General features: G+C 40.1%; 2 protein-coding genes across 3 annotated transcripts in view; both read left to right on the forward strand.

Annotated features, from left to right (window-relative positions):
• The first annotated feature begins 1,061 nt into the window (after positions 1-1,061).
• LOC124065318 (C-C chemokine receptor type 2-like) lies at positions 1,062-6,953 on the forward strand. Of its 2 annotated transcripts, XM_046400591.1 has the most exons (4): positions 1,136-1,251; positions 4,397-4,536; positions 4,705-4,877; positions 5,247-6,953. In XM_046400591.1, the coding sequence occupies exons 2-4, from the start codon at positions 4,401-4,403 to the stop codon at positions 5,955-5,957; spliced, it is 1,020 nt and encodes a 339-aa protein (XP_046256547.1). In that variant the 5' UTR covers positions 1,136-1,251; positions 4,397-4,400; the 3' UTR covers positions 5,958-6,953. The 2 variants fall into 2 exon arrangements, with proteins under 2 accessions (XP_046256548.1, XP_046256547.1); XM_046400592.1 differs by lacking the exon at positions 4,397-4,536 and having other exon boundaries at positions 1,062-1,251.
• Positions 6,954-18,885: 11,932 nt separating this feature from the next.
• LOC124064859 (CUB and sushi domain-containing protein 3-like) overlaps positions 18,886-23,275 on the forward strand; it is a 203,563-nt gene continuing 199,173 nt past the window's right edge. The window contains exon 1 of the mRNA XM_046399683.1: positions 18,886-19,362. Within this exon, the coding sequence (XP_046255639.1) occupies positions 19,185-19,362 (178 nt within the window). The 5' untranslated portion in view covers positions 18,886-19,184. The remainder of the gene's footprint in view (positions 19,363-23,275) is intronic.

Raw genomic sequence — 23,275 nt, forward strand, 5'->3', positions numbered from 1 at the left:
TCCACCCATATTTCTATACTTAGACAACTTTGCAGTCATAGACTTCATCAACAAAGCCTCTTCCATCATGACATTCTTGCACCTCCTAATGTGGTACTCAATTACACAACAATATGTTCTCCATATAGAGTACATTTCATATTTCTGCTTATTCTGATGCTGATGCAAACGCTTGGCCTCTCATGAAGAAAGCCACCAAACACTGGTCCAAACACTATAAATCCTCCCATAATACCATTGATATTTGACTCCCAGAACTCATCATCAATAGCCTATCTACCCTATGAACTCAATCTACCCATCATCTCATTTTGCCACGATGACCTGTTGGGTCACCAATGCTGATTCCACGATGGCCATCAAAACACATGTTTGAACAAGTGGATAAGGTCTTTGCAGCATATTTTCATTGCCTGGAATTTCTCCCATTCATTACTCCGGCATTCCTTAGAATTGGAGTAGTACCTAGTACCTGAGAACTCTTAAAATTTATCATAGGCCATTGGTCCTCCCAAGTGTATCAGTGCTACATTGATTCAGATCTCAGAGACCTCAGATCCACTCAGTTTTATCTTGAATAAGGTTTTGGAGGTTTTGTCCAAAGAAGCAACATACTTATTGCAACACACCCCAGCCTAACTTAGATACTGACTATTTCCTCACATTCAATTAGTTGAAATGCCATTATGCAGCAAATATTAAGTTTTATTTGCACACGACTACATCAGTTTTGAGTGCAACGAACTGTTGCACAGCAAAATGTTTTCAGTGCAGCTGGCAATTTTAAAATATTAAGTTTCATAGCACCTGTTGCATCAGATTTGCATCAAACCTCAACCTTGAGAAAACCATGTCCTGAATGGGGAAGTAGCCAAGTTGTCAATTTAACAATTGCTGTCTGTGTGCACAAATCGGTATTTCACTTTTTAAATTTCACTTTTTTCACTTTTTAAATTTCAATTTTTTAAAGTACTTCTGCCAATTAGGTACTATGGTGGTGACAAAGGATAGTGGAAGTGAGCAGTGGTGACTAGTAATGGAGGGAAAGGAGGTATTGTAGAAAAACAGTGATTAACTAGAGGAAGTGAGATGACTGGGACAGGAGAAAAAGTCAGAGCGCATCTGGTGTAAAGAATAAGAATGGTAATGAATATATTTGAGGAAGTGGAATGTGGTTGGAGGGACGGACAGACAGGCAGACTGTGACAGGAACATACAAATTCGAGAGCGGTGATTTTGATAGACAAGGAGGTAAGCACATTTCGATTTTTAAATATTCATATGCTTTTTACCAGATTTACTTCATCTACATCTTCTTCACCTTCTACATCTACAAGCACAACATGTAGCTGAGGATTGTGTGTATACATGCGTCTGTAAAAAGACAGAGAATGAATTGAGACATAGGAAGTGAAAGTAGGCATGGGTGTCAAAGCAGACTGTATATGTTGATACTGAAAGAATAAAGTTTGAGATCATATGATTCTGATTATGTTCAGAATAGAAAGAAGTCTGTGATATTTGTTGAAAGATGACATTAAATCTCCATCTTGACTGGAAAATGCTTGCACCTCTGACGTTCAGAGGGACAAAGTCAATTATGTGATGTTAACAGCTACTGCGAATTCACCAACAATTTCTGTCAGATTTGAAAAGTTGCTGTTTGTCTGGAATAGTAAGAGTTGGACTGCTGGACACACTGTTAAATATGCCTTTCCGACATTACTCGTTAAATGGTTATTACATCGAGGACCATACAGAGTTCACTCCTTAAGATGCTGTGGATCACTGGGCCCAATGGCCTAATAATGAGGAGAAATGTATCACCTTTTAATCTCTTCTGTAACAAAAGTTTAAGACTGTTTGATGACTCTCTTGTTTTGTGTCATTTTCACCATTTGATTAAAGGTCAGGGAGGAACACTTTAAGATAAATTACAAATCTCTGATAACAGTTCACAGTTGTGTTAGGTTGGAACTCAAACACATGTTGCAGCGAGTCCAGTAGGGTGGGTAGTTACAGCTGAACAACCACAACTTAGCGTCTTACATAGAGTTCATAACAAAAGAGCCCTTTGTATGTCTTTAATAGCCCATTTTTCACTTTTGTAGTTACTCAGGCCTGTAGACTTGTTCTTTTTTAAACAACCTGTTAAAACTAAAAAGAAGCGCCATATGAAAAACTTTGAATTGTGAGACTACAACTTATTATAACTTGTATATAATATAAATGTTTATTTTTTTTGCTGCTTGGTGTGATTTTATGGATGGCAGTTCTGGTAATTATTGAATTGTTTTGCTTATAGTCACTTATTCAGTTAAAAAACAAAAAAACAAAACAAAATATAATTTAATTCCAATTCTTGTATCATTTAGCAAATAATGAGCCATTTACAATCAGATTAACTCATTTAGTTTAATAAAACAAACATGATTTGCTTTTGTTCGGTGAGTTAGGAATCGGAACCCAAAAGCAGAACATAGAGACAGGAATCAAAATCAAGTCTTTTACTGACGTAGTCAAAAGGTTGCTGAGTAGAGTTAAGCATTCTCAGTTCCTGTAGAACTGAGAATGCTTAATGCTTAAACATGTGTATGTAAGTTCCTGTAGAACTGAGAAACTAATAAATACTCTGGAGGCTGGGGTGGTGGATGAATGCATGTGGTCTCAAACTGGATTTACAAAAGATGTCTCCAACAGGGTATTCTCTAGTAACGGCAACTGCAGGGTGTCGGAGCTGAACAAGGCAGAGCAGGCAGGTAGCAGGTGAACCTATGTAGAAAAACATGAAGATCAGAGGTGCAACTAATCTCCAAGGACAAGAGCAAAAATTTTAAAGGAGGCCTGAAGTGATACCACTGAGTTGTAGCTAATCATCTGGTGAATGTGAAAAGGCAGGACCGGTTTTAGAAGCAGCATGATCAGGAACAGGTGAGCTGGATGATTGAAGCTCAGGTAATAGAAGGAGGGCAGCCCAGTTCAGTTCCAGATTGGCTGACTTGGCACCCACACACACACACGCACAGCCACAGGGGAAAAAAAAAAACATAAGGGAAAGCACAAAGGAAAAAAGAATCCACAATCCCAATAGCTTTGACCTCTAAAACCTTAATTAAGCTAAACCAAATTCAAATTAATCAATAACTGTTGTGATGATCAAAGTTGGATGGCAATTCTGGTAATTAAGCTTAAGTAACTTAAGCTCTTCTATGAAAAATGACCTGGATGACTAAGAATCTACACATAGAAGAATAGAAGAAGAAGAATCAACTTTTATTGGCAGTATATATATATATTTTTTTTTACATACACACATACTGTATTTTACTACTGCATTTATCCCATCCTTAGTTGAACACACACATGCAACACCCAGCAAATTACATGCAGTGAAACACACACAGGAGCAGTGGGCAGCATCAAGCGCCAGGGAGCATATTGGGGGGTTAAGTGCCTTGCTCAAGGGCACATCAGCCGGCTAATGAAGGGGGGGGGGGGGCATTTTTCCCATTAATCACTCCACCACACCCAAATTCTTCCTGCCCGTCCGGTGTGGGAATCGAACCGGTGACCCTCCGATCACAAGCCGCTTCTCCAACTTCTAGGCCACGGCTGCCCCCACACATGACATGTAGACAACAGACATGTTGTGGTGATATTAACTGTAAAATAATTTCTTTAAGCTACTTCTTTATTTTAGTCTCAGTGTACTCAAAATGGCCCTGAAATTTGTTCCCCAGCTGTAACCACATTGTTTATTATAAAACCCAATATATTCAAGTTCTTATTTTTGTAACCATGTATAAATTAGAAAACAAATTAAGGGTGGTCTGAAAGCCCTGTGATTGACTGGCGACCAGTCCAGGGAGAACCCTGCCTCTCACCTGTAGTCAGCTGGGATAGGCTCCATCACCCCGTGACCCTGACAAATAAGCGGTATAGAAAATGGATGGATGGATGGTCTGAACCTGTTCCTCATACCAGAATGTGTACTGATGAGCACATTAAATCAAAATTTTTTTCATTGGGAAATTGCAGTCGAATGACACAAAACCAAAATGACAACCTATTCAAATTATTCTGATGGATTTTGATAACTGATACACTGAACTGGATTCAGCTCTTCACTCTCTGTTGTTCTTTATTTTAATGGATCTACTTAAAAATATGTCAGCTGACTAAAACATGTGTATGTAAGAAATTTAAGTTTTTATGCTGAAAAACACATTTATTCACTAAATAATTTCTTAGTCATTTAGTCACCCTGACTCAATGGTTTATGATTTAATTGTGTTATTCTAGTTGGTGGATTTAAAATCTTCCATCTCATAATGTCAGCCAAATTAAACTGTGTTTAACAAACTAATCCTTGCATATTCTGTTCCTTCTCACACAGCATTATGAACATCTCGGAGTCTGAGTTGGAGACGTACGACTATGATTATAATTCCACCTGCGATCAGGGTGCCAGTCTGGAGTTACCTTATAGTGTCTTGCCAGTTCTTTGCTACATGCTGTTTTGTCTCGGCATGCTGGGTACGTTCAGAAACACTGTAAATATCTTAAAGATGAAAAAAAACCAGCATGTGTTAAACAACGTGTTACTGTCTTTGCACATTTGAATGCGCGACATTTCTGTTCTACAGTATGTCACTGGAAATAATAACCTAAAATAAGACCTAATAATTCAAACTGATTTTGCAGGTAACACCACAGTTCTCTGGGTTCTCCTCCGGTTCATAAAGCTGAAGACTATGACGGACGTGTGCCTCCTCAACCTGACCCTGTCTGACCTCATACTGGCTGTATCTCTGCCCCTCTGGGCCTACAATTCCCACAACCTTGCATTATGCAAATTGATGACAGGAGTCTATCAGGTGGGGCTTTGTGTTTTATCATATTTAGAGGACTGAACAGTGACAATTTACTCATATAGGTGTGCAGATTATTGGTTAGGTATAAGCCTAAATACAGTTGCCTAAATACAGTATAACTAGGATGTGCTGCTATTTCTATGCCGCACTGTAAACACAAGTGATTTTGAAATATTCTGTGAATAACCAAGGTGAGGTTATCACCTTCACCAGATGATTAGACAAGTAACGGCAGGTGTTCTCAGGTGTTTGTGAAACAGCTGCTGTGTGATGTCAGCAGTATGAAGAACCTGAGGATTGTAAAGCCTGACAAATGGCACCTAAAGTCATATCCTGTTTTGACTTTGTTTCCCCGTCTGCTCCTCTGAACAGCTGGGTTTCTACAGTGGGACTTTGTTTGTGACCTTCATGAGTGTGGACCGCTACCTGGCCATCGTCCACGCAATTGCAGCCATGCAAGCCTGGACAATTCGCTGTGGAATCATCGCCAGCATCACTATCTGGTTTATATCAATCACTGCGGCAGTCCCCCAGGTGATATTTGCCGCCTTGGAGATAGATCCCGAGGATAACAGTTCCTACTGCCAGCCACTGTATCCAGAGGACAGGCAACAGTTTTGGAAGATGCTGCGAAACTTCAGTGAGAACACAGTAGGCCTTTTTGTGTTCTTCCCCATCATGATTTTCTGCTATGTGAATATCCTTGTTGTGCTGTCCAAGTCCAGGAATTCCAAAAAGGACAAAGCTGTGAGGCTGATATTCACCATAGTGTGTGTGTTTGCGGTGTGCTGGGTCCCCTACAACATTGCTGTTTTCCTTCAGACGCTGCAGCTGTTTGACATCCTGAGCATCTGCGAGACTTCGAAAATCAACTCTGCAATAGCCTTTACTGAGATCATTGCACTGTCTCACTGCTGCTTGAATCCAGTCATCTATGCATTTGTAGGGGAGAAATTTAGGAAGTCACTGAGCAATGCGCTGTCTAGATATCTCTGCTGCCGTCGACAGAGCACATGGACTTTCAGCTACAAAGACACAACAGAGAAAGATACTTCGGACACACCTGTGAATTCAGATTATTAGGAATGATAATCTTGCTTCTGTCTTTTTGGTGCATGTGTTTGTGAAATGTCACAAGATAAGCATCATAAAAAAAATAAATAAATAAATAAAAAAACAATGAGGTGATGGTTAAGACCCACAGACAATAACAGGAGATAACTAGACACCACTTAGACACCAGCAGCAACAATCTGAGCTTTTTCAAGGTAATGTGCAAACCATGCAGGAAAATAGTGAAGTTAGTTAAAGTTTACTGAAGTTAGTAAAATGGTAATATCATACACCTAAAATATAATCTATTCAGCACAGAGTTGTAAAACACATCGATTGAAGATCATAGCACATCATTAGTAAATAAAGTACAATGTTGTAAATACATTAGCCATTCAAGACTGATCAATGGACAAAGGATATAATTTTCATGAGGAACCTTCAGAGTTGAGGAGCCACAGAGAGTTAAGGATCTCGCTGGCATCTTCGGATTTTGCTCTGGTCTGAAACTGTTTACTAGAGGAGAGATGAGAGTATACTTTTTCAAATTTGGGGATTAGCTTGGAAGTACCAACTAGTCTTCCACTGTTGGGTGTTTATGTACTCTAATGTTAAAAGTTGAATGGTGGGAAAATGTATTTTACTTCATGAACGGACTGAAAGGAGAGGTGAAAAGGAAGACAAATTAGAGTCTCTAGTGAGTATGGAGTTTGGTCAAAGGCTGAACTGAAGTTAAACACACAGGCAGACGTATACCCCCTGGTACAATTAGCCTCGCTAGCTTACAACTAATTGTAAAGTAAAGTATTCTGGCTGTCTGTGGCAAATAAATACTCACACAAGTAACATAAATTAACATAAATGATCCTGCAAGACAAAAATGAGCTTCTCTGAAACTGCTCTCATCCTGATGTAGGAATTCAGAACATATTACTGCTAACACTATTAAATCCTGTAAGACTGGATGGATTAAAAGGATTGTATTGTGTGTGTCACATTAATGAAGAACAATGGTGGTGAGGAAAAGGACCTTCCCCTTCTTCCCTTTATTATATGGTAATCTCCTTCACATTAGTCTGTGTATAATTAAAAAGTATATATTTAGAACTACAGTATAGAAAGTTACCCATATTTCTTGTGAATAACATTAATAATTCTTCCATTTGAACCAATCTATTTAACTCCAACTTGACTGAATTACTTTGGGAAACCAAAGCCATTTTATTGTCTTCAGCTTTCTTGTTCATACCACATCTTGCTCCGAGCTATTACATCCAATTTCCACCCTGATGATTATTATGTAGTAGATACTAATAGAATAATGGTAGAAGAATAGGAGAGTGTAGAGGTAATTAGAAAGCAGTGGGTCATCTTGTTTGCCCACAGGAGGATACAGAAGGAATTACCTGGTCCACAGACAGAGACAGGGAATAGGGAAGGAGAAAGAGAGAATAGAAAGAAAGAATGTGATATTAATGTAGGGGAGATGAAAGAATGGAAGAAATAGAAAAAGGGAGTGAGAGAGATACTTTAGAACTGAAGTGGGATGGAGACTGAAAGAGAGAGAGAGAGAGAGGTGACAAGACAGAGGAACGAGAAAAATGAGACTTGTTTCATTTTAAAATGATGGAATGTGTTCCTGCCCCAGAGCTCTGTTCAGTAGTGGGTCTTCTGTTGTCAAGCTCTGGAGGAGCCAGGGAAAAGAGTGAGAAGAGAGAACAAAATAGCCATGCATATGAGCATGTGTGTGTGTATGTATATTTCTGTAGTTGTGGTGACAAAAATCTGTTTACACAGTCACATTGTGAGGGCCTGCCTTACTTATAGAGACAAAATGCAAATCCCCACTATGTAAATCATTAAATTTTAGGGTGAAGACTTGCTTTAAGGTGAGGCTGAGGTAAGATTTAAGTTAAGGTAAGGGTTAGGATTAGGCAAGTAATGCTTATTGTTGTGGTTAGGTGGTGGTTAAGCCTCCAGAAAATTAATGTACATCTATGTAATGTCCCTAAAAGTGATGGTAACACGAGACTATGTGTGAGTGTGTGTGTGTGTGTGTGTGTGCGTGTGTGTGTGTGTGTGGGGGGAGTGTATGTATCTGAGCCATAATTCCATAAAGAGCATTAGTCCGCCTACTCTTCTGCCTTAAATGCTGTTCACTCATGCCACTGCATGACTAATTATGATCAAAGAAAGATTAACACATGGATCGGACGGGGACTACCTTGGTAAAATATTCAGACTTAGAAATACATACCTGTCAATTTGTTGTCAAGACATGTAAAATTCTTTGATGTGATTCAGAATATTTTAAAACTCTAGCACATATTAGAACTTATGGACTTAAAATACATGTCGTATGGTGGTGCAGTGGTTAGTGCTGTTGCCTCACAGCCAGAGGGTTCTGGGTTCAGATCCTGGTCTAGGCCCTGCTGTGTGGAGTTTGCATGTTCTCCCTGTGCCTGTGTAGGTTTTCTTTGGGTTCTCCGGCTTCCTCCCACAATCCCCAAAACATGCACATTAGGTTAATTTGATACTCTACATTGCTCCTGGGTGCGAGTGTGTGCATGTGTGGTTGTCTGTCTTTGTGTGTCAGTCCTGTGATTGACTGGCTACGACTCCAGGGTGAACCCCACATCTCGCCTGTAGCCAGCTGGGATAGGTTTCTGCCCCCGTGCAAACCTGATACTTAAGCGGTATAGAAAATGGATGGATGGAATTAAAATACAATATAGACAAAAGTATCCAGACATACAAGAGGTATGTCTGGAAACTTTTGTATGGAGTTGTTTTTCAGGGGTTGGACCAGGCCCTATCTTCCATTACTTAAATTCTGGACAATGCTATGCTTGCAACTTTGTGGCAACAGTTTTAGGAGGGCCCTTTTCTATTCCAGCATGACTCCACCCCAGTGTACAAAGCAAGACATGGCTGGATGAGTTTGGTATGGAAGAAGTTGACTGACTCAGCTTTGACCTCAAAACCTATTGAATACCTTATGACAAAAAATGTCACAGAAACACTTCAAAATCTTGTGTAAAGAGAGGAAGCTGTTATTGCTGCAAAGCTGTGTGTTTAGAATACAGTCATTGAAGTGCCTGTTGGTGTAATGGTACTTAAAATTTTGAATTTAGAAAGAAAACCATTCTCTATATAAGCAACTAAACAGTAAAAGCAGGCCTATATTTACATTGACATTTTTCACAGCAGATATTTTTGACATGTTACAGAAGGAAAAACACTGCTGCAAATAGTAAAAGTAATACTGATTGAATTCCATTTAGCTGCTTCATTTTCAGGGTCCTGGTACTGTGCATGCTGGCTGGCACAACTTGGCTCTTTGGACCATCATAGCTAATTATTACTGCACATTTCAGCCTAGTAATATCATACTCTTTAAATCCTGGCCCCTTCTTCTTGTCTCAGTTCATCACCTCATGCATCAACAAACCTTAGCAGATGTGAGAGGTGCATGGTGCCATTAAAATGGCAGCTCAGTTCAATTCAGGGCAAGTCTAACCTCAATCAAGGCTCAAACAACCCATCTCCAACCTGCTGTTTCCCACCAAAATGATACAATACACTCTGCCAGTCACATCTGTCCAAACATGAACCTGATGAAACACTTTAGTTGGTGTGTATCAATTCGCGGCAGCACAAAAATGGTCTTAGATGAAGCGTCGTCAGACTAATCGTCAGACTAATGGCAGCTAGCTCAATTTCAAGCCTCTTTTTCATTTCATTAAAAACCACAACATTCTCCTCCATCAACATGTCCTGCAGTAGTTTTCACTTTCCTCCTACAGCAACTGATGTTTAGGTACTATTTGTAGCAATATGTATATGCCAATGTATTTTTACTGCAGTATTTGCAATGTGATTGTTTGTGATTTATTGTTCCATGTACACATTGCACTTTGTACTGTTCCTTCGATTCTTTTGTAACCATACCCAGATGTTTTTCCACAGACACAGATTTTATCATATGAACGCAAAGAGATTTTACAATACATTCATAACTGACAGGATTTACTGGTTGAATTGGTTCAAGAGAAACTGGCAAATGAAAGTGAAAAATGGACTTTCATATAATCCACATAGGTCTGAAGAGACAATCATACAGAGGACCACCGTCTAGCTATGCACAGTGATGCTTTTATTTGCACATTTTTTATTTTTTTCATATGCACTAAAAGTGTCAAATATACAATATATATAGTACAGCTTATGTTTTAAACCACTTTTTTTATCCTCCTCTTTACCTGAAAACCTGATGCCCAGTGTACACATTATGACAAAATACAATTTGATTACTGTGCCAAAATCCTAAATGTTCATCAGGCACCAGTCTGTTCAGCAGTGATGTGGCAAACATAAACAGCAGAAGATAAGCATTTTAAGCATTTTTTTTCTGTAATTTCCCAGCCTGGGATCAATAAAGTATATCTATCTATCTATCTATCTAATGCTTTTTGTAAGGTGTTATCTTACTAATCTTGGAAAATAGTTTCTTACTGTCATTTGACTCTTTTTTTTTTCTTTTTCTTCTTTTCGTATTTTCATTTGGTGACATTTCTGCAATACCTTGGTTGTAGGAGTAATGGGGATGTTTCATTTTCTTTGTCAACCAATATTTATTTGCAGTGATGGCACAATGAAAAGGAAATTCAAAAGGAAGGAAAAGGAATTGGGGTATTGATATTCAGGTGGATGCAGATGCTCAACAGTATGGAGCAAAACAAGATAAAGACACAACGCAAAATAACAATAGCAGTCAGCAAAACATAAATACAGGAAGGCAAGAGAAATAAAAAAGGCACAAAAACATACAACACCTCTTACTTTCTCTGTGGAATCTTGGAGGAAGCTCAGCGAAAGCTAAATGCACAAAAACAAGGCAGCCTGGAGTGATCATAAACCGAAGATAAGCTCAATTAGAACAGCGATGGAGGGTTGTGTGGGTGGGAAAGACATCCAGAGTGGTGGTGTGAGTGGGAATTTTCCTAAAGCTGCATTAGGAGGGGTGAATTTTTCTAGTAGAGCACTTTGTTTTGGCTCATTCTAGTCACTGAGCACAACAAGCTAGAATACAGGTCTGAAACTGTGAGATACAGCAAATTCATCTATGAAATCTGTTTTGTGTTTGCTCTTCTCACTAAATCAGGCACTAACAATATCACTTTTTCTTAAAGTCACATTTGTTAAATGCTCTGCTGAGTTTCTTTTCTGATAGATTTTACAGCAGCCTTGGTGTCAATTACTGTATATCTCTTCTCGTAAAGGTGACATTTTATTTCCTTCACTGTATATAATGTAGCTTTCAAAGTATTTTCCGGGTGGAGAAACGATACATTTGATGATAACACCTTGAACTTTTCCTAAACTTTCCTTCTCTCCAGTGGCATTGGGAAGTTTTCACTCTTGACTCTTTGACACAGACAAAGATGAAATCTAAATCAAATATATCAGGCAGTTCCACTCAGGTATTTATTCATCAAACAAAACAAGTAATTGGTCTTTTAAAGGGCAATCACAGTGGGAGCACGGGGATCCAGGCTTGATTGCTGCAATTTGGTATTTAGACAAAGGCAAAATGAAAATGCACACATTTAAGAGTACCCAGTTAAATTGCATTAAAATGGAATTCAATCACACTCCATAATCAATGTGCACTCTATTTCAACACAACCAAAAACAATCCCTGCTGCACATCTGTTATACCTTTGATTGTGATTGTGATTCTGCGCAGTGAGTTTAATCTTGGATTCAGGTCAGTCATAATAATGTCTTTAAACAAAAGGTAATTTTACAAGTTTCCCATCAGGAAGGAAAGAACGATAAAGTATGTCTTCCCCTGCAGGGTGAGAACTTCGTCTGTACATCACCTACCCCTTAAATCATAGCCTCTCTCCTCCACTGACTCTAATTGCTCTCTCAAAATATCCCCTCTGTCTCTCTGTCCGGCACTTATTCTTTTTCGTTTCCTACCATTTCATGCCAACAGGATCATTTTATGGTCCCACAGGTATTGTAAGAACCAAAAGGGTCTAGCCTTTGCACTCGTTAAGTATGGTTGCTTGTTCTTATGTGGGTATGGGAATTGAGTGTAAGTCACCCTTGGTAAAAATATAATCTAAATACTAACATGTAAAATGCAAATGTAACGCTTTCTTTTCCCAAACACTATCACTGAATTGCAGTTTCTCACGCTATAAACAAATATACAACCCACAAACAGGTGTTTATGTGCAAAGCCATATGGGGCAGAACGGGGTAAATGGATCTGCATTTCACATTTTATGCTAGTACAGCAAAATAAATGCATATTCATCTCAGACAGTAATTGCTGTGTATAATTAAGGTTGCTGGGCATCCATGGAAACTAACAAAAAAATGAGAATTTAAAGCAGTTTTACAGGAATGACCCATTTTTGGCTCTTGCCACAGGGTTTGGGTAAGTATGAGATAGCTTATGGAGGTAAGTTGTAAGACTCTCCCATACTACAGGAAAAATAGGTGCAGGCTGTGGAGCATCAGACTTTTTATTTATAGATTTATCTATTTTGTAACTTTTGGCCATTTTACCACAACATGTTCAGCTGCCACCTGTTGGATTTCAGGCACAGATGATTTGTATCTTTGCAGAATGTCTCAGTTTCAGGTTAGTCAGTCTAAATGTGTCTTACTTACACCAACTTAATGTGCTGGAAAACAAGACACAGCTTGACTTAACAGGTTTGTGTTGTGTACAGCATGTCTATATATATATCTGATACTAAATCCTGCAGACTGATCTCTCGACTCCAATCAAATCCTCGGACATCTGCTCTGCGACATCTGAAAATCCCACTTGAGCAAACATTTGCTATTGTAAGTTAATTTCATTAGAATATAAATAGTATTAGATAGCATTAGAAACTGCTTCATACAGCAAGTCCGATCCAGAATTTGTTAATTAATTCATATTGTATATAATACTAAGTCTCGCATGTATCCAATTCACTTTCGATGCATAATTATCATATCATTACCCAACATCTGACACAGCAGAAGAAAACGTTCTGACTTATTATAACTTGCCTCTTTTACCTCATGTGCTCTCTTCTGTCAGAGAGGAATGAATTACATTTGTGATCACATTAATGTCTTTGAGTAGATACAAGTGGTGAGTCATCTCAACCTGCCCATTTTCAGCTGTTTCATAGTTTCTGCATGGGCTTCATTTTCAGTAGAAAAATGGATTTGTTCTGTTTTCCCTGTAGATTACAATCTGAATCTTAATCATTTTACTATATATTATTATTTATACCCATCTTTTCAACATATACATTGTTATTTTCCAATACATTCATAGTTAGAAGACGCATTATGGCCTAACTGTCAGGTTAATCTGCTTTTTAACCATTTTCGTTTCATGGCACAGACATTTGTTTCCCATGTGTACACTTTTAATTTCATCTCATGAACAAAACTGATAAACAGCTATTTTTATGATGTAATTTAACTGAGCCATTGCTTATTTTTTATTTCTGCTTCAGAACACACAGTCGCTAAGGCACAGTAAAGACAGGTAAGACAAAGGCAGTGACAGAGCGAGTGGAAGGTATGCAAAGCTGCAGTGCCACCAGCATACATCGCTTAAGACAGGAAGTGCTTGGAGCCTGAGCCTCAGGTAAGTCATTGACCTACAGGGAATGTACTGAACTGCTCTGAAAGACATGCATTTCAGCTTGGTAGCAACACTAAGTGTTATAGGAATTGCTAAGCTCCTTAGTGAAATACTCGATTTGCCTCAGCCTTGCACCATACTCTGCAAAAAGTAATGCTAGCTCTACAAAACTAAAACCCATAATCTTCCTCTTTTTTCACCCCCTTTTTTTCCTTTTTTGTTTTTTTACACATGAATCCAGCGTGCTCAAGCACACAGTACCGTATTTGTTTTTTGTTGTTAAGCAGTGAGATGTCATCAGTGAGTAGAAATTGTAGTGCTATTTCAGTCATGTTGAAAGAATTAAGAGAATGCACTAGTTGCAGTAGAAACAGAATTCAAATGTGGGTGATTGTCTCCTCAGATGGAATGAGAATTTGGTAATGTGGGTAACAAGGAACGAAGGCATTAACCAAATGCTTACAGGATTGCTTACTGTTGAGTCATAAATTGCCCATCTTCACTGCCTTCACAGGTTGTGTGCATAGCACTGCCTTAAATGTGCATTTTGAGCATAGCAACACTTTAGTCAGTGTAGGTAAATCTGACATTTTACAGTGTGATTAGCCGTAGCTGTCATGAATACCAGATTATGTTGTGGAATGTCAGAAAACCTCTCTCTTAATAACCAAAGCACATTTTTAATACCTGCAGCACATTTACAAGTCTCCCCTTCATGCTGACAATCAAACACAACATTTTTCTTCTTAAAAAAAGGCGTTTAACTCATTTTTTCCCCTCTGTGGAGTGAATCAAAAAGCTGGCGTTTGCTTATTCTCTCCCCCTCTCTCTCAATCAGCAAATTTTCCCTTTGATCTTTTATTCATATGATTAAGTCTGTGTATCACCAGACTGTTCATTCTACATTTCAATATATGATGAGACCATCTTTGAAGTTGGGTGTGCTGCAGCGAAGTCACTTTGGTGAACAACAGTTTTTTTTTTTCCTGTCAGTAGTTTCACCAATTATCATTGGAATTAAAACACTTCATCTTGTTTATTAAATTATCATGTTTAAATGGTTTGACCTGTAAAGACATGCAAGTGGTTATCTGTGCTGTCTGTGTAGCGCTCGTCTTTTCCATCGTAAAAATAAAAACACAAAAACACTTCCAACCTCCCCAGCCCATATACTGGATTTTCTATTCAGTACTTTTCCAAGTTGCTCTTGCCTCTGTGCCCCTCTAATTTATTTTTTTCTACCTGTTTATTATGATGCTTTACTCTTGCTCCTCTCCTCTGTCTCTACTCTCCTTTTTTCAGTACCGACAACCTCAATTCATCCGCAATCTGTGCGCCTGTTTGCCCTTCTCCATCTTTCCCTCACTCGCTTCACATCTGTTTCTATCTCTTGCCTGTATGTTCGCCACCATCCCTCAATCAATACCTTTAACCCTTCTTATTTTCATCTCCTTGTTATCCCTTCTCCTTTCCCTCCCTTCCTGTCTGTTTCTACTATTTCAGACTTTTCTTCAGAAGATAAAGGGTTTAAGAACATTTAATGTCAGATGTGTGAACATAGCACGTGAAGAGGTTCGCTCAGCAGCCTATATAGAACCTAATGAGAAAAAGACAGCAGCGTGGTGAACTTATTACAAAGTAATGACATAAAGGTAGTGAGATTTAAATAGCAGGAAACTGAGAGGAAACATAGAAAGTATATATATCCACATGTAAGTCATGGGTCTTGTTAGGGAAACGACAAAATTGCGTATGTTTTATGAGGCTTTTCTTAGACCAAAGTAATTAGTAACTAGGTACACAGATAAATGGATCAAGGCTTGGTTTGATGTCACTTTTTATCCATATTTACACAGACTGAACCATTTGCTATGACTCATGGCTCAGAGTGTTGCTCTGAGCTAAAGTGCGAGCGCTGGGCTGACGATGATCTTGCCAGGCATGCCAGTGAAACTGTCAATGCATATATTTGTCAGTACGCCACCATGTAACCTGCTCTAGCATAGGGTGTGATGCTATGCTTTTTGGCATAATTGTAAAATCCATGTTATATTACACCACGCTATTGATTCTGGACAAAGGGAAAATCCTGTCTCTATTTCAGAGTCCACTTTTGTCTTTTTGTTCAATGTCACTCATTATTCATTGATGGGGCATCATCCCAAAGCACTGGAATAGACCAATGGAAAACCATAATATGATGACCAAATTTATTAGAACACAGGAACTCTTTCTCTTCTATGAAAAGAAACAGAATATAGAATATAGACATAGATATTTGTATTGTCTCCATGGGCTTTGTTTGAAATATGTTTTTAATGCCCTAAATACCCATCATCCTACATTCTCATGCCATCTTACTCACGTGCACAGACATCTCCCCTCTACCTCTTTCACCTGTACACCTTCCCAGTGCCCCTTGGGTGCTGTAGGTAGCACACCCAGAGCAATGGAGCAGCAGAACCCAGCAGTGGATTAGCAGCAGTGTGTGAGAGAGGCCAGATTCAAACACACTCCTCTGGGGAAGTCAGCTAATCCGACCCCAGTGCTTACTCTATCAACCCCCTGCCAGCTGCACTTTGCCCCTGCACACAGACATGCACACACACAAACAAAATATTACCCAGGCGTGAAAGTTTTAACTTAGATGCATGCCAAGTCATACGGCATCACACACATTTTAATATATATCCCTGAAGGACACACATGTTACATACACACTTAGAAATAGTCTGGCAATGGTATCCACACATTTGTGTGGCACTCCCACGTGCCATACAAGTATACAGCATGCATATACACATACACATACACATACACAGACACCTGTCTAACCCACCCCCCCATGAGACCTCCTCTGGTTAGACAGGAGATCTTTGGCCCCTGTGTGACATGAAAGCCGTTCCAGGCATCTGTCCTCATTCATGGCCACTGCTAATCAGAACATCCTGCTCAGATTCACATGTACAACATCCTCTATCCCTGAGGGGAAAACTGAGTTGGTGCAGTCACTGTAGCTATCTTACAGGCTGTTCATTTGGCTGGCTGATTATCTGGCTGGTGAGCTGGTGGGGTCTATTGAAGCAGTGACCAACACATAAATGTACTTTTAACACATGACTTCCATTTCAGCATGAGCTAAAGCGTGCAAATGTTTTACACAAACAAGCCTCCATCCGCACAGAGTGCTCAAGCATGCTTCCATGTATACATGTGCAATACGGTATATTCAGTTTGCCACACATGAATCACACATCAATACATCGTATCAGTACGCACACACACACACACAAGGATACACACAAAAACAACAGGAGCATCAGGTAAGAGGCAGTCTGATTGCTCATCAAGCAGCAAGCGAGAGCAGGCAAGAGGCATCAATATGACTGAAGCCCACTCTCTTGGGCCCACCTGTCGATTACAGTGGTAAAGACAAGCTACCTGGTGCTTCAATCCATTCCCGGCAGCCTCCACGGGGCCAGTAGACACCTGAAGAATTCTGATACCAGGAGGGAATAAGGGACCTTCCACTTCACACTGGCAGATACGCAGTGGTTTGCCTTTGCTGCATAAACCATTGAGATAAACAGCTCTACAGAGAAATGGAGCAAGGATACAAATCTATCGCTCATGTGGTAGTGATTCACTTCGTATGGGTAGAATGGAATAGATTGATATCAAGCTGTCCACAGAAACATGTTAAAAGAGATTTTCACAAAGAGCTACAATACATTTCATTGAGCTGGCACAGGTATAATAAACACAGAATGCAACATAACTCATAAAATGCAAAGCCCATAAAGATTTACAGTGCAAAAATCCCAAATACATTTCACAGCATTAAAATTATGAATGTGATATTTACCATCATTTGGCCTCCAGAGTTGAATTATGTTTTCTGAGTATTTGGGCAAAGGACAACAGTCCCATTGCCCTCTGCTGCCTTATAATTAGACGAGATTAGAGAAGGATCAAGCTGTTTCCTCCCATTCAGTCTCCCAGAGGACAGCAGGGGTAGTGGTGGGAGGTTTACTCAACTAACCTTGGACACAGAACAGAAGTATGCAAAAAGATGACAATCTGGAAAGTGGATTTGCACTTGGCATTTTAGTTAAGAAACAGTGTTTTTTTCCTGTTCGTTTTTCTTATACAAACAGTTAATTACCACTAAATAATTCTGATGCACGTTATTTTTGGTGGGAATGATGGCAGCAGAAGTTACTTTCTTTTCTAAAGTGGCTGCACATATACAGGCAGCTTCAGCACCATGGACAGCTCTCATATGGTAAATGACTGAAAAGGGCCTATTTTGGCTTCTTCTCAAATATAAAGCGAGGCTCCAGATTAATTTATTATGTTTCTTTATGAACTTACCCTGCTGACATCATGCTAATAAATCTTGCGAATACTAGAGCACAGGATATTGATTTCTATAGAGGTCATTGCAGGTACAATTATGAATCAAATCCGTAGCTATGCACATAATTGATTTAACCTCACCTGATACAGCTCTTTTGAAAGCTGCTGCTCTCATAAACTTTAATGTGTTGGACTATTCAAAGCTATAAAAATCCAGAGCTGATCTTGATGTTAACAGGGAGCACAGCCACACGCAGTAGAATCAACAGCTCCTGAAGAAACTCTTATCTGAATGTGCTATGGAAAGGACCGCGTTCACACTCTTTGTGCAATCTCGGCCTCTGTCTTAGCTGCTCCTCTTTTCCTGTCCGTTTCAAAGCGCAGGTCGGTGACTCTTCCAAAGCTAGATGGCAGAAGAGCCCCACTGCAGCTGAGCAGCGCTTTGCGCCGTCATCATCCCATCTTTGCATTGCAAATTGCCCAGTCCCATCACTCCCAATAACGGCTGCGCTCGATCTCCAAAATGAAAATCAGAGTTATGGTGGGATTGCCTACCGGGCGAATTTCTTTCATCAGATTTCGGGACGGGGTGCTGCCTGTCTGAGTCTCACCTAACTCGCCCACCCCTGCACCTCCACCACCCCCCACCCCCCTATCCTCTCACACACATAAACCACATGCTGTCATTACCAGAGTTCGTTTTTCTCAGCATTTACATTCTTCACATAAATACGTGCCTCCTCCTCCCACAACTCTGCTGTTGCCACTTCACCATTTGTGACCCACACATCAGCCACATCATACTTACACAGGACGCTCGCTCTCTAACTACACCACCACCCCCCTCCTCCCCACCACCAGCACCTTTTCTCTCTCACTCTGCGTGGTTCAATTGCAGATCGATAAAGGCAGCATTCAGATAGGGCTCGACTCCTCTCCGTCCTCAGCTGGTTTATAGGGATTAAAAAGGGAAGATGTTGAGCAGCAGATGCGAGAGCTCACCAGCAGAGATCCTCACACTTGATGCCCCTCTCAGCAGAGATGGTTGAGCCCTCGTCCAGGTTGCTGTGGTCCTATCCTAAAATTCAGTCTCTCTCACTTCTCTCCTATCAGCTGACGTAGCGCGGCGGGCGGCTCTGCCTGTTTCTCCTCTGAGAAGGGAAAGGAAATCTACTTCAAGCCCACAGAAAGAAAAAAAAGGCTAAAGATTACATGTGTTAGTTGTGAACATGAAGGGGATTTACAAAGACGGATACTACGACGGATCTATTGAACTACGGGACATTTTCAACAGGAGATGCGTTAAATGTGGCCGAAGGGACTTTGTTCAAGCCAAAACGATGAGGATTAGGAAGGGGATTGTTTTTTGGAATCTCATCTTTTCACTGATGTTCACTTGTGTGAAAGGTACGAGACACTGCAGCAATTCTCTGTATTTTCTGATGCGCTTGGTGTGCCTGTGTGTGTGTGTATGTGTGTGTCTGCGCGCGTGTGTGTGTTTGCATGCGTGCAAGAAATCAAAAGCTTAAGCGTTACAGACGTGCGCCAAATAGGCTACCACGATTTACTGGATGGAGTTTTAAAGGACGCATTTCACTGCTTTAACGCTCAATGCAGGCTTTGACTGAGGCGCTCAATAGATATTCTTGCGGTAGCCTACGCTCTAATAGCCTACGTGAGCTGCTTTGCTTAGTGGGGTAACTAGTGAATTGTTGAGGCGCAAGTGCATGCTCTGCAGATTTCTATACGGTGTTAAGAGATTCTAATTTATTTAGGGTAGAGCTGTTCCCGTTTTCTGTTTTCTGGGTCGAGTTTTCAAGTATTTATGTGGCATTTGCGTCAGGCCAGAACTGTTACTGGAACCACTGAGGGAGGGCAAAACAGTTGGTTGTGTGGAACCAAATTGTGTACCGGTGTTTATCGGACTTGCCAGTGCAGGCAGGTGTAAGGTGGGCTTGTTAGTATTCCAGTGGCTCTTTCTCAGGCTCTGTCCTTTGAATACTCTCTGTAGCTGCTGCGGTAACCGCTGGTTCCATTTTTTTTTTTTAATGTACATCAGTTAATTTCGCTCAGTGAAATTCAGTTAATTTCAGCCAGTGAAAATTTCGCTGAAATCTAACTTTTCTGATGTTTTTTTTTTTTTAAATGTGTTCTTCTTGACTATGTGAAGCAACAAGGTTCCCACTCTTTGCACTTAATGCTCTGATCTGCTCTGGTTTTCTTCCCATCACAGTAATTTCATCCTTTTTACAGACAGCTTTTACAAAACCGTACCACACTGCTATCACCATGTGCACCTTCATTGCCCACTGATATTCAGACGTTTAAAGAAAGAAAAGAAAATCCATTTCTTATTTCCTTGCAATGTCACCTGCATGTTGATTGTAAAAAATGGGCAATGGTATGTGTGTGTGAGTGATTGTGTTTCTCTCTGTTTGTGTGTGTTTGCATCATATATTTAATGGCAGTGCTTGAAATTCTCATTTCCAGCTAAAATTAAAGCCAAAGGGGGAGAAAAGAAGAATCAAATTGTAACCCTTGACATGTTTTTCCTCTCTCTCTCTCTCTCTCTCTCTCTCTCTCTCTGTGTGTGTTTGTGTTCTGGGTCATTGTGTTTGTGTGTGCATGTCCATTTATCTGTTGTTATCTGTTGAATGCAAGTATGCATGTGTGAGTATGGGCACTCACGGACATCAATTTACATGCAGACTGTTCACCCTGTGAGTAATTCTCATGTCTGTCTATGGGGGGTGGATGAAATGTGCAGCATGCAGAGTAGCAGCGCCCACCAAGAATGAGCCGAGTCAAGTCGAGCAGAGTCGGGCACAGTGCTGTTTCATCACCACCCACATTGTGGCAATGTCAAACCTCGAGGCCACTGCCAATCCTGCTAGTTCTGTTACTTATTAGGGAGTCAGCCAGCCAGGAATTGGGGAAGGAGGGGAGGAAAGGAGGAGGAGGCCATGGTCTTTTGGAAAAGTGCAAAAGAAATAGTGACACAGAGCAAGAGGTGGAGGATGAACCACAGAACAGCTGTTGCTCCTCTGCTCTGACAACTGACATGATGTTTGCAGAAGTAAAAAGATCTACTAGATTCGGCCTGTGACTCACTTCTGATAACGATGCTGTGAAAAAGCTCTCTATCTAGCAAAGTTTGTGTGAGGCTGCTTTGCGTGAGGAGCTTGTTTGTATTAGATTATTTTTGAGCCAGCATCCTGTGTGTGGGTGGAGCACAGTTCTGATTCTCAGTTTACAAACTTATCTTAGTCACCTGTCTGATTCTTGGCACTACACAAGATTTAGTGAAATTTTGCAACTTAGTTTTGAAATGAGTAATACTAAATCCAAAATAATGTATTCTCTACAGCAGTCCATTACCAAACAACTGAGTACATCCACTACAACTGTGTCATCTAATCCTTTGGGACCTGATAAAAGTGCTGCACACAGACACAAATTTAGGAAGCTAAATTGCAGGGCCTGGATTATTTATTTATTTTTTTAACAGAGCAAAAGACCCAGGTCAAATACAAATTGAATTCCTTTACACTGATAGTGAGCACTTCACTCTATCCTCTCCTGAGCTCCACAAGCTGTGTTTGCCCTTTTTTTTTCCTTATGACAATCACTGCATCCATCAACCAGATGATGCTTAATCAAGTTCACTATAATGAAAAAAAAAGGATCTCATTCTTATGACACATGCTTCTGTAAGGAGCGGAAATTTTGGGAAATCTTCACTCTCTCACTTTTGGGAAATGTAGCAGAGTGAAGAAGATACAGATTGGAGTTGTGGCCACATCACAGCAGTGACAGGGTAACGAAAAGGCAGAGGGGACATGATTGTCATGGGGAGTTGAAAGGACACCACAGAAGAGGGCAAACAAAACACACAGGCACTGGCCTGTCTCACACGCTGACATTAGCACATCAGATAACAGAGAATATTTGATGATAGGGAACAGATTTTTGAAAATTGTCCATCTGTTGCAACCCACCAACTCTCTTTTTTGTTATTATGCTGCATCCCTGAAATTTCCTTCTACCTTTCATATTTTGTTACCATGCAGTTTGTTTGTTTTTATTTATTTATTTATTTATTTTTAACTCTATACCAGGCAGTCACTAATTACTGGTAATCAGGTGGGTTCTGCACAGACAGTAATCTGGCCACTGAGCCCTTGATGAAGACTTTCTCTCAATGTGATTATGTAAACAGGCTGGAAAGGCTGCTGGGGCTAATCAGGATTACAATTTGTCTGTGTAATTATACACTATCTACAGGGAATTTGGGGCATTATCCCACTGCCCCTCATGCTCGATCTCCACAACAGTAGAGGTAGAGCAGAAGTATGAGAAAAAGTGAACAGCCTCCAGAAGAACAACCTGAAACTGGAAGGAACAGTATGTCAGTTTCTAAAATGCAACTTTGCTTGCTAGATTCCTGACACCTATTTTAGTGCTAGTGTACCAAAAAAAAACAAAACTACTCAGGTCCCCTGGCCTCTCGCCCATGGCTTTAGGCCTGTCCCAGGCTCTTCGATGTTGATGACATGTTCCCTGCGAACATTGGATATAGTTTGCTAGTTCTGATTAAGTCGGTTCTTCTCAGGTATCAGTTTTAATATAAGCAGTCATCTTGGGGGAGAGAGATTGGCAATATCTTGTCTTCAGGAAGATAAATAGCTCACCGTTTGTTGAGATTAAATGTAATAGGTTGAGGAGAGGCTGCTTCCTCAGTCAAGGCTACAGATTCAAGGTGGACTGTCTTCTGCACCTTAGGTGCCATTTTCAGAGGGGATTAAGCTCTGTTAGCTGTCTGCAGGCATAGCTGCTGATAAAAATGTATGCATTTATTTGGCTTTGTACATGCAGTGGTTAAAATGTAAAACATGTGACAGATGAGAAATCACATTGTAGCTAGAATATATTTAAACAGTAACTGTTTGCTAACAGTTGTTATGAGGGAAGGCTAATGCAGCAAATCATCTATTTTTAGTGATTGTAGCTACATCACAGCATGTAAAATATAAATGTATTTCCTATGTGTTCATGTAGGAGCAGTAATATGCATGTAGTTGGATATTTTTGCATTAATCTTGCTTAGAACATATGCACAGTTCCAGTGTTATTTACTTTGTAATCTGTGTCCACTGAATACCTGCGTTCCCTGCTCTTGTTTGTGTCCGTGGCTGTCAACTGGATTTTTGATATGTGGCAGGAGAGCAGGCAGGGGTGAAGCATGGTCTGGGAAACAAAGTGGGGTGATGTGAAGCTGAGGAGGTAGACTGCTGAAGTTGGAGTTACAGTGACTCCGTAG

Source organism: Scatophagus argus, chromosome 9 (assembly GCF_020382885.2).
Source record: "Scatophagus argus isolate fScaArg1 chromosome 9, fScaArg1.pri, whole genome shotgun sequence".
Taxonomy (NCBI): Eukaryota; Metazoa; Chordata; class Actinopteri; family Scatophagidae; genus Scatophagus; species Scatophagus argus.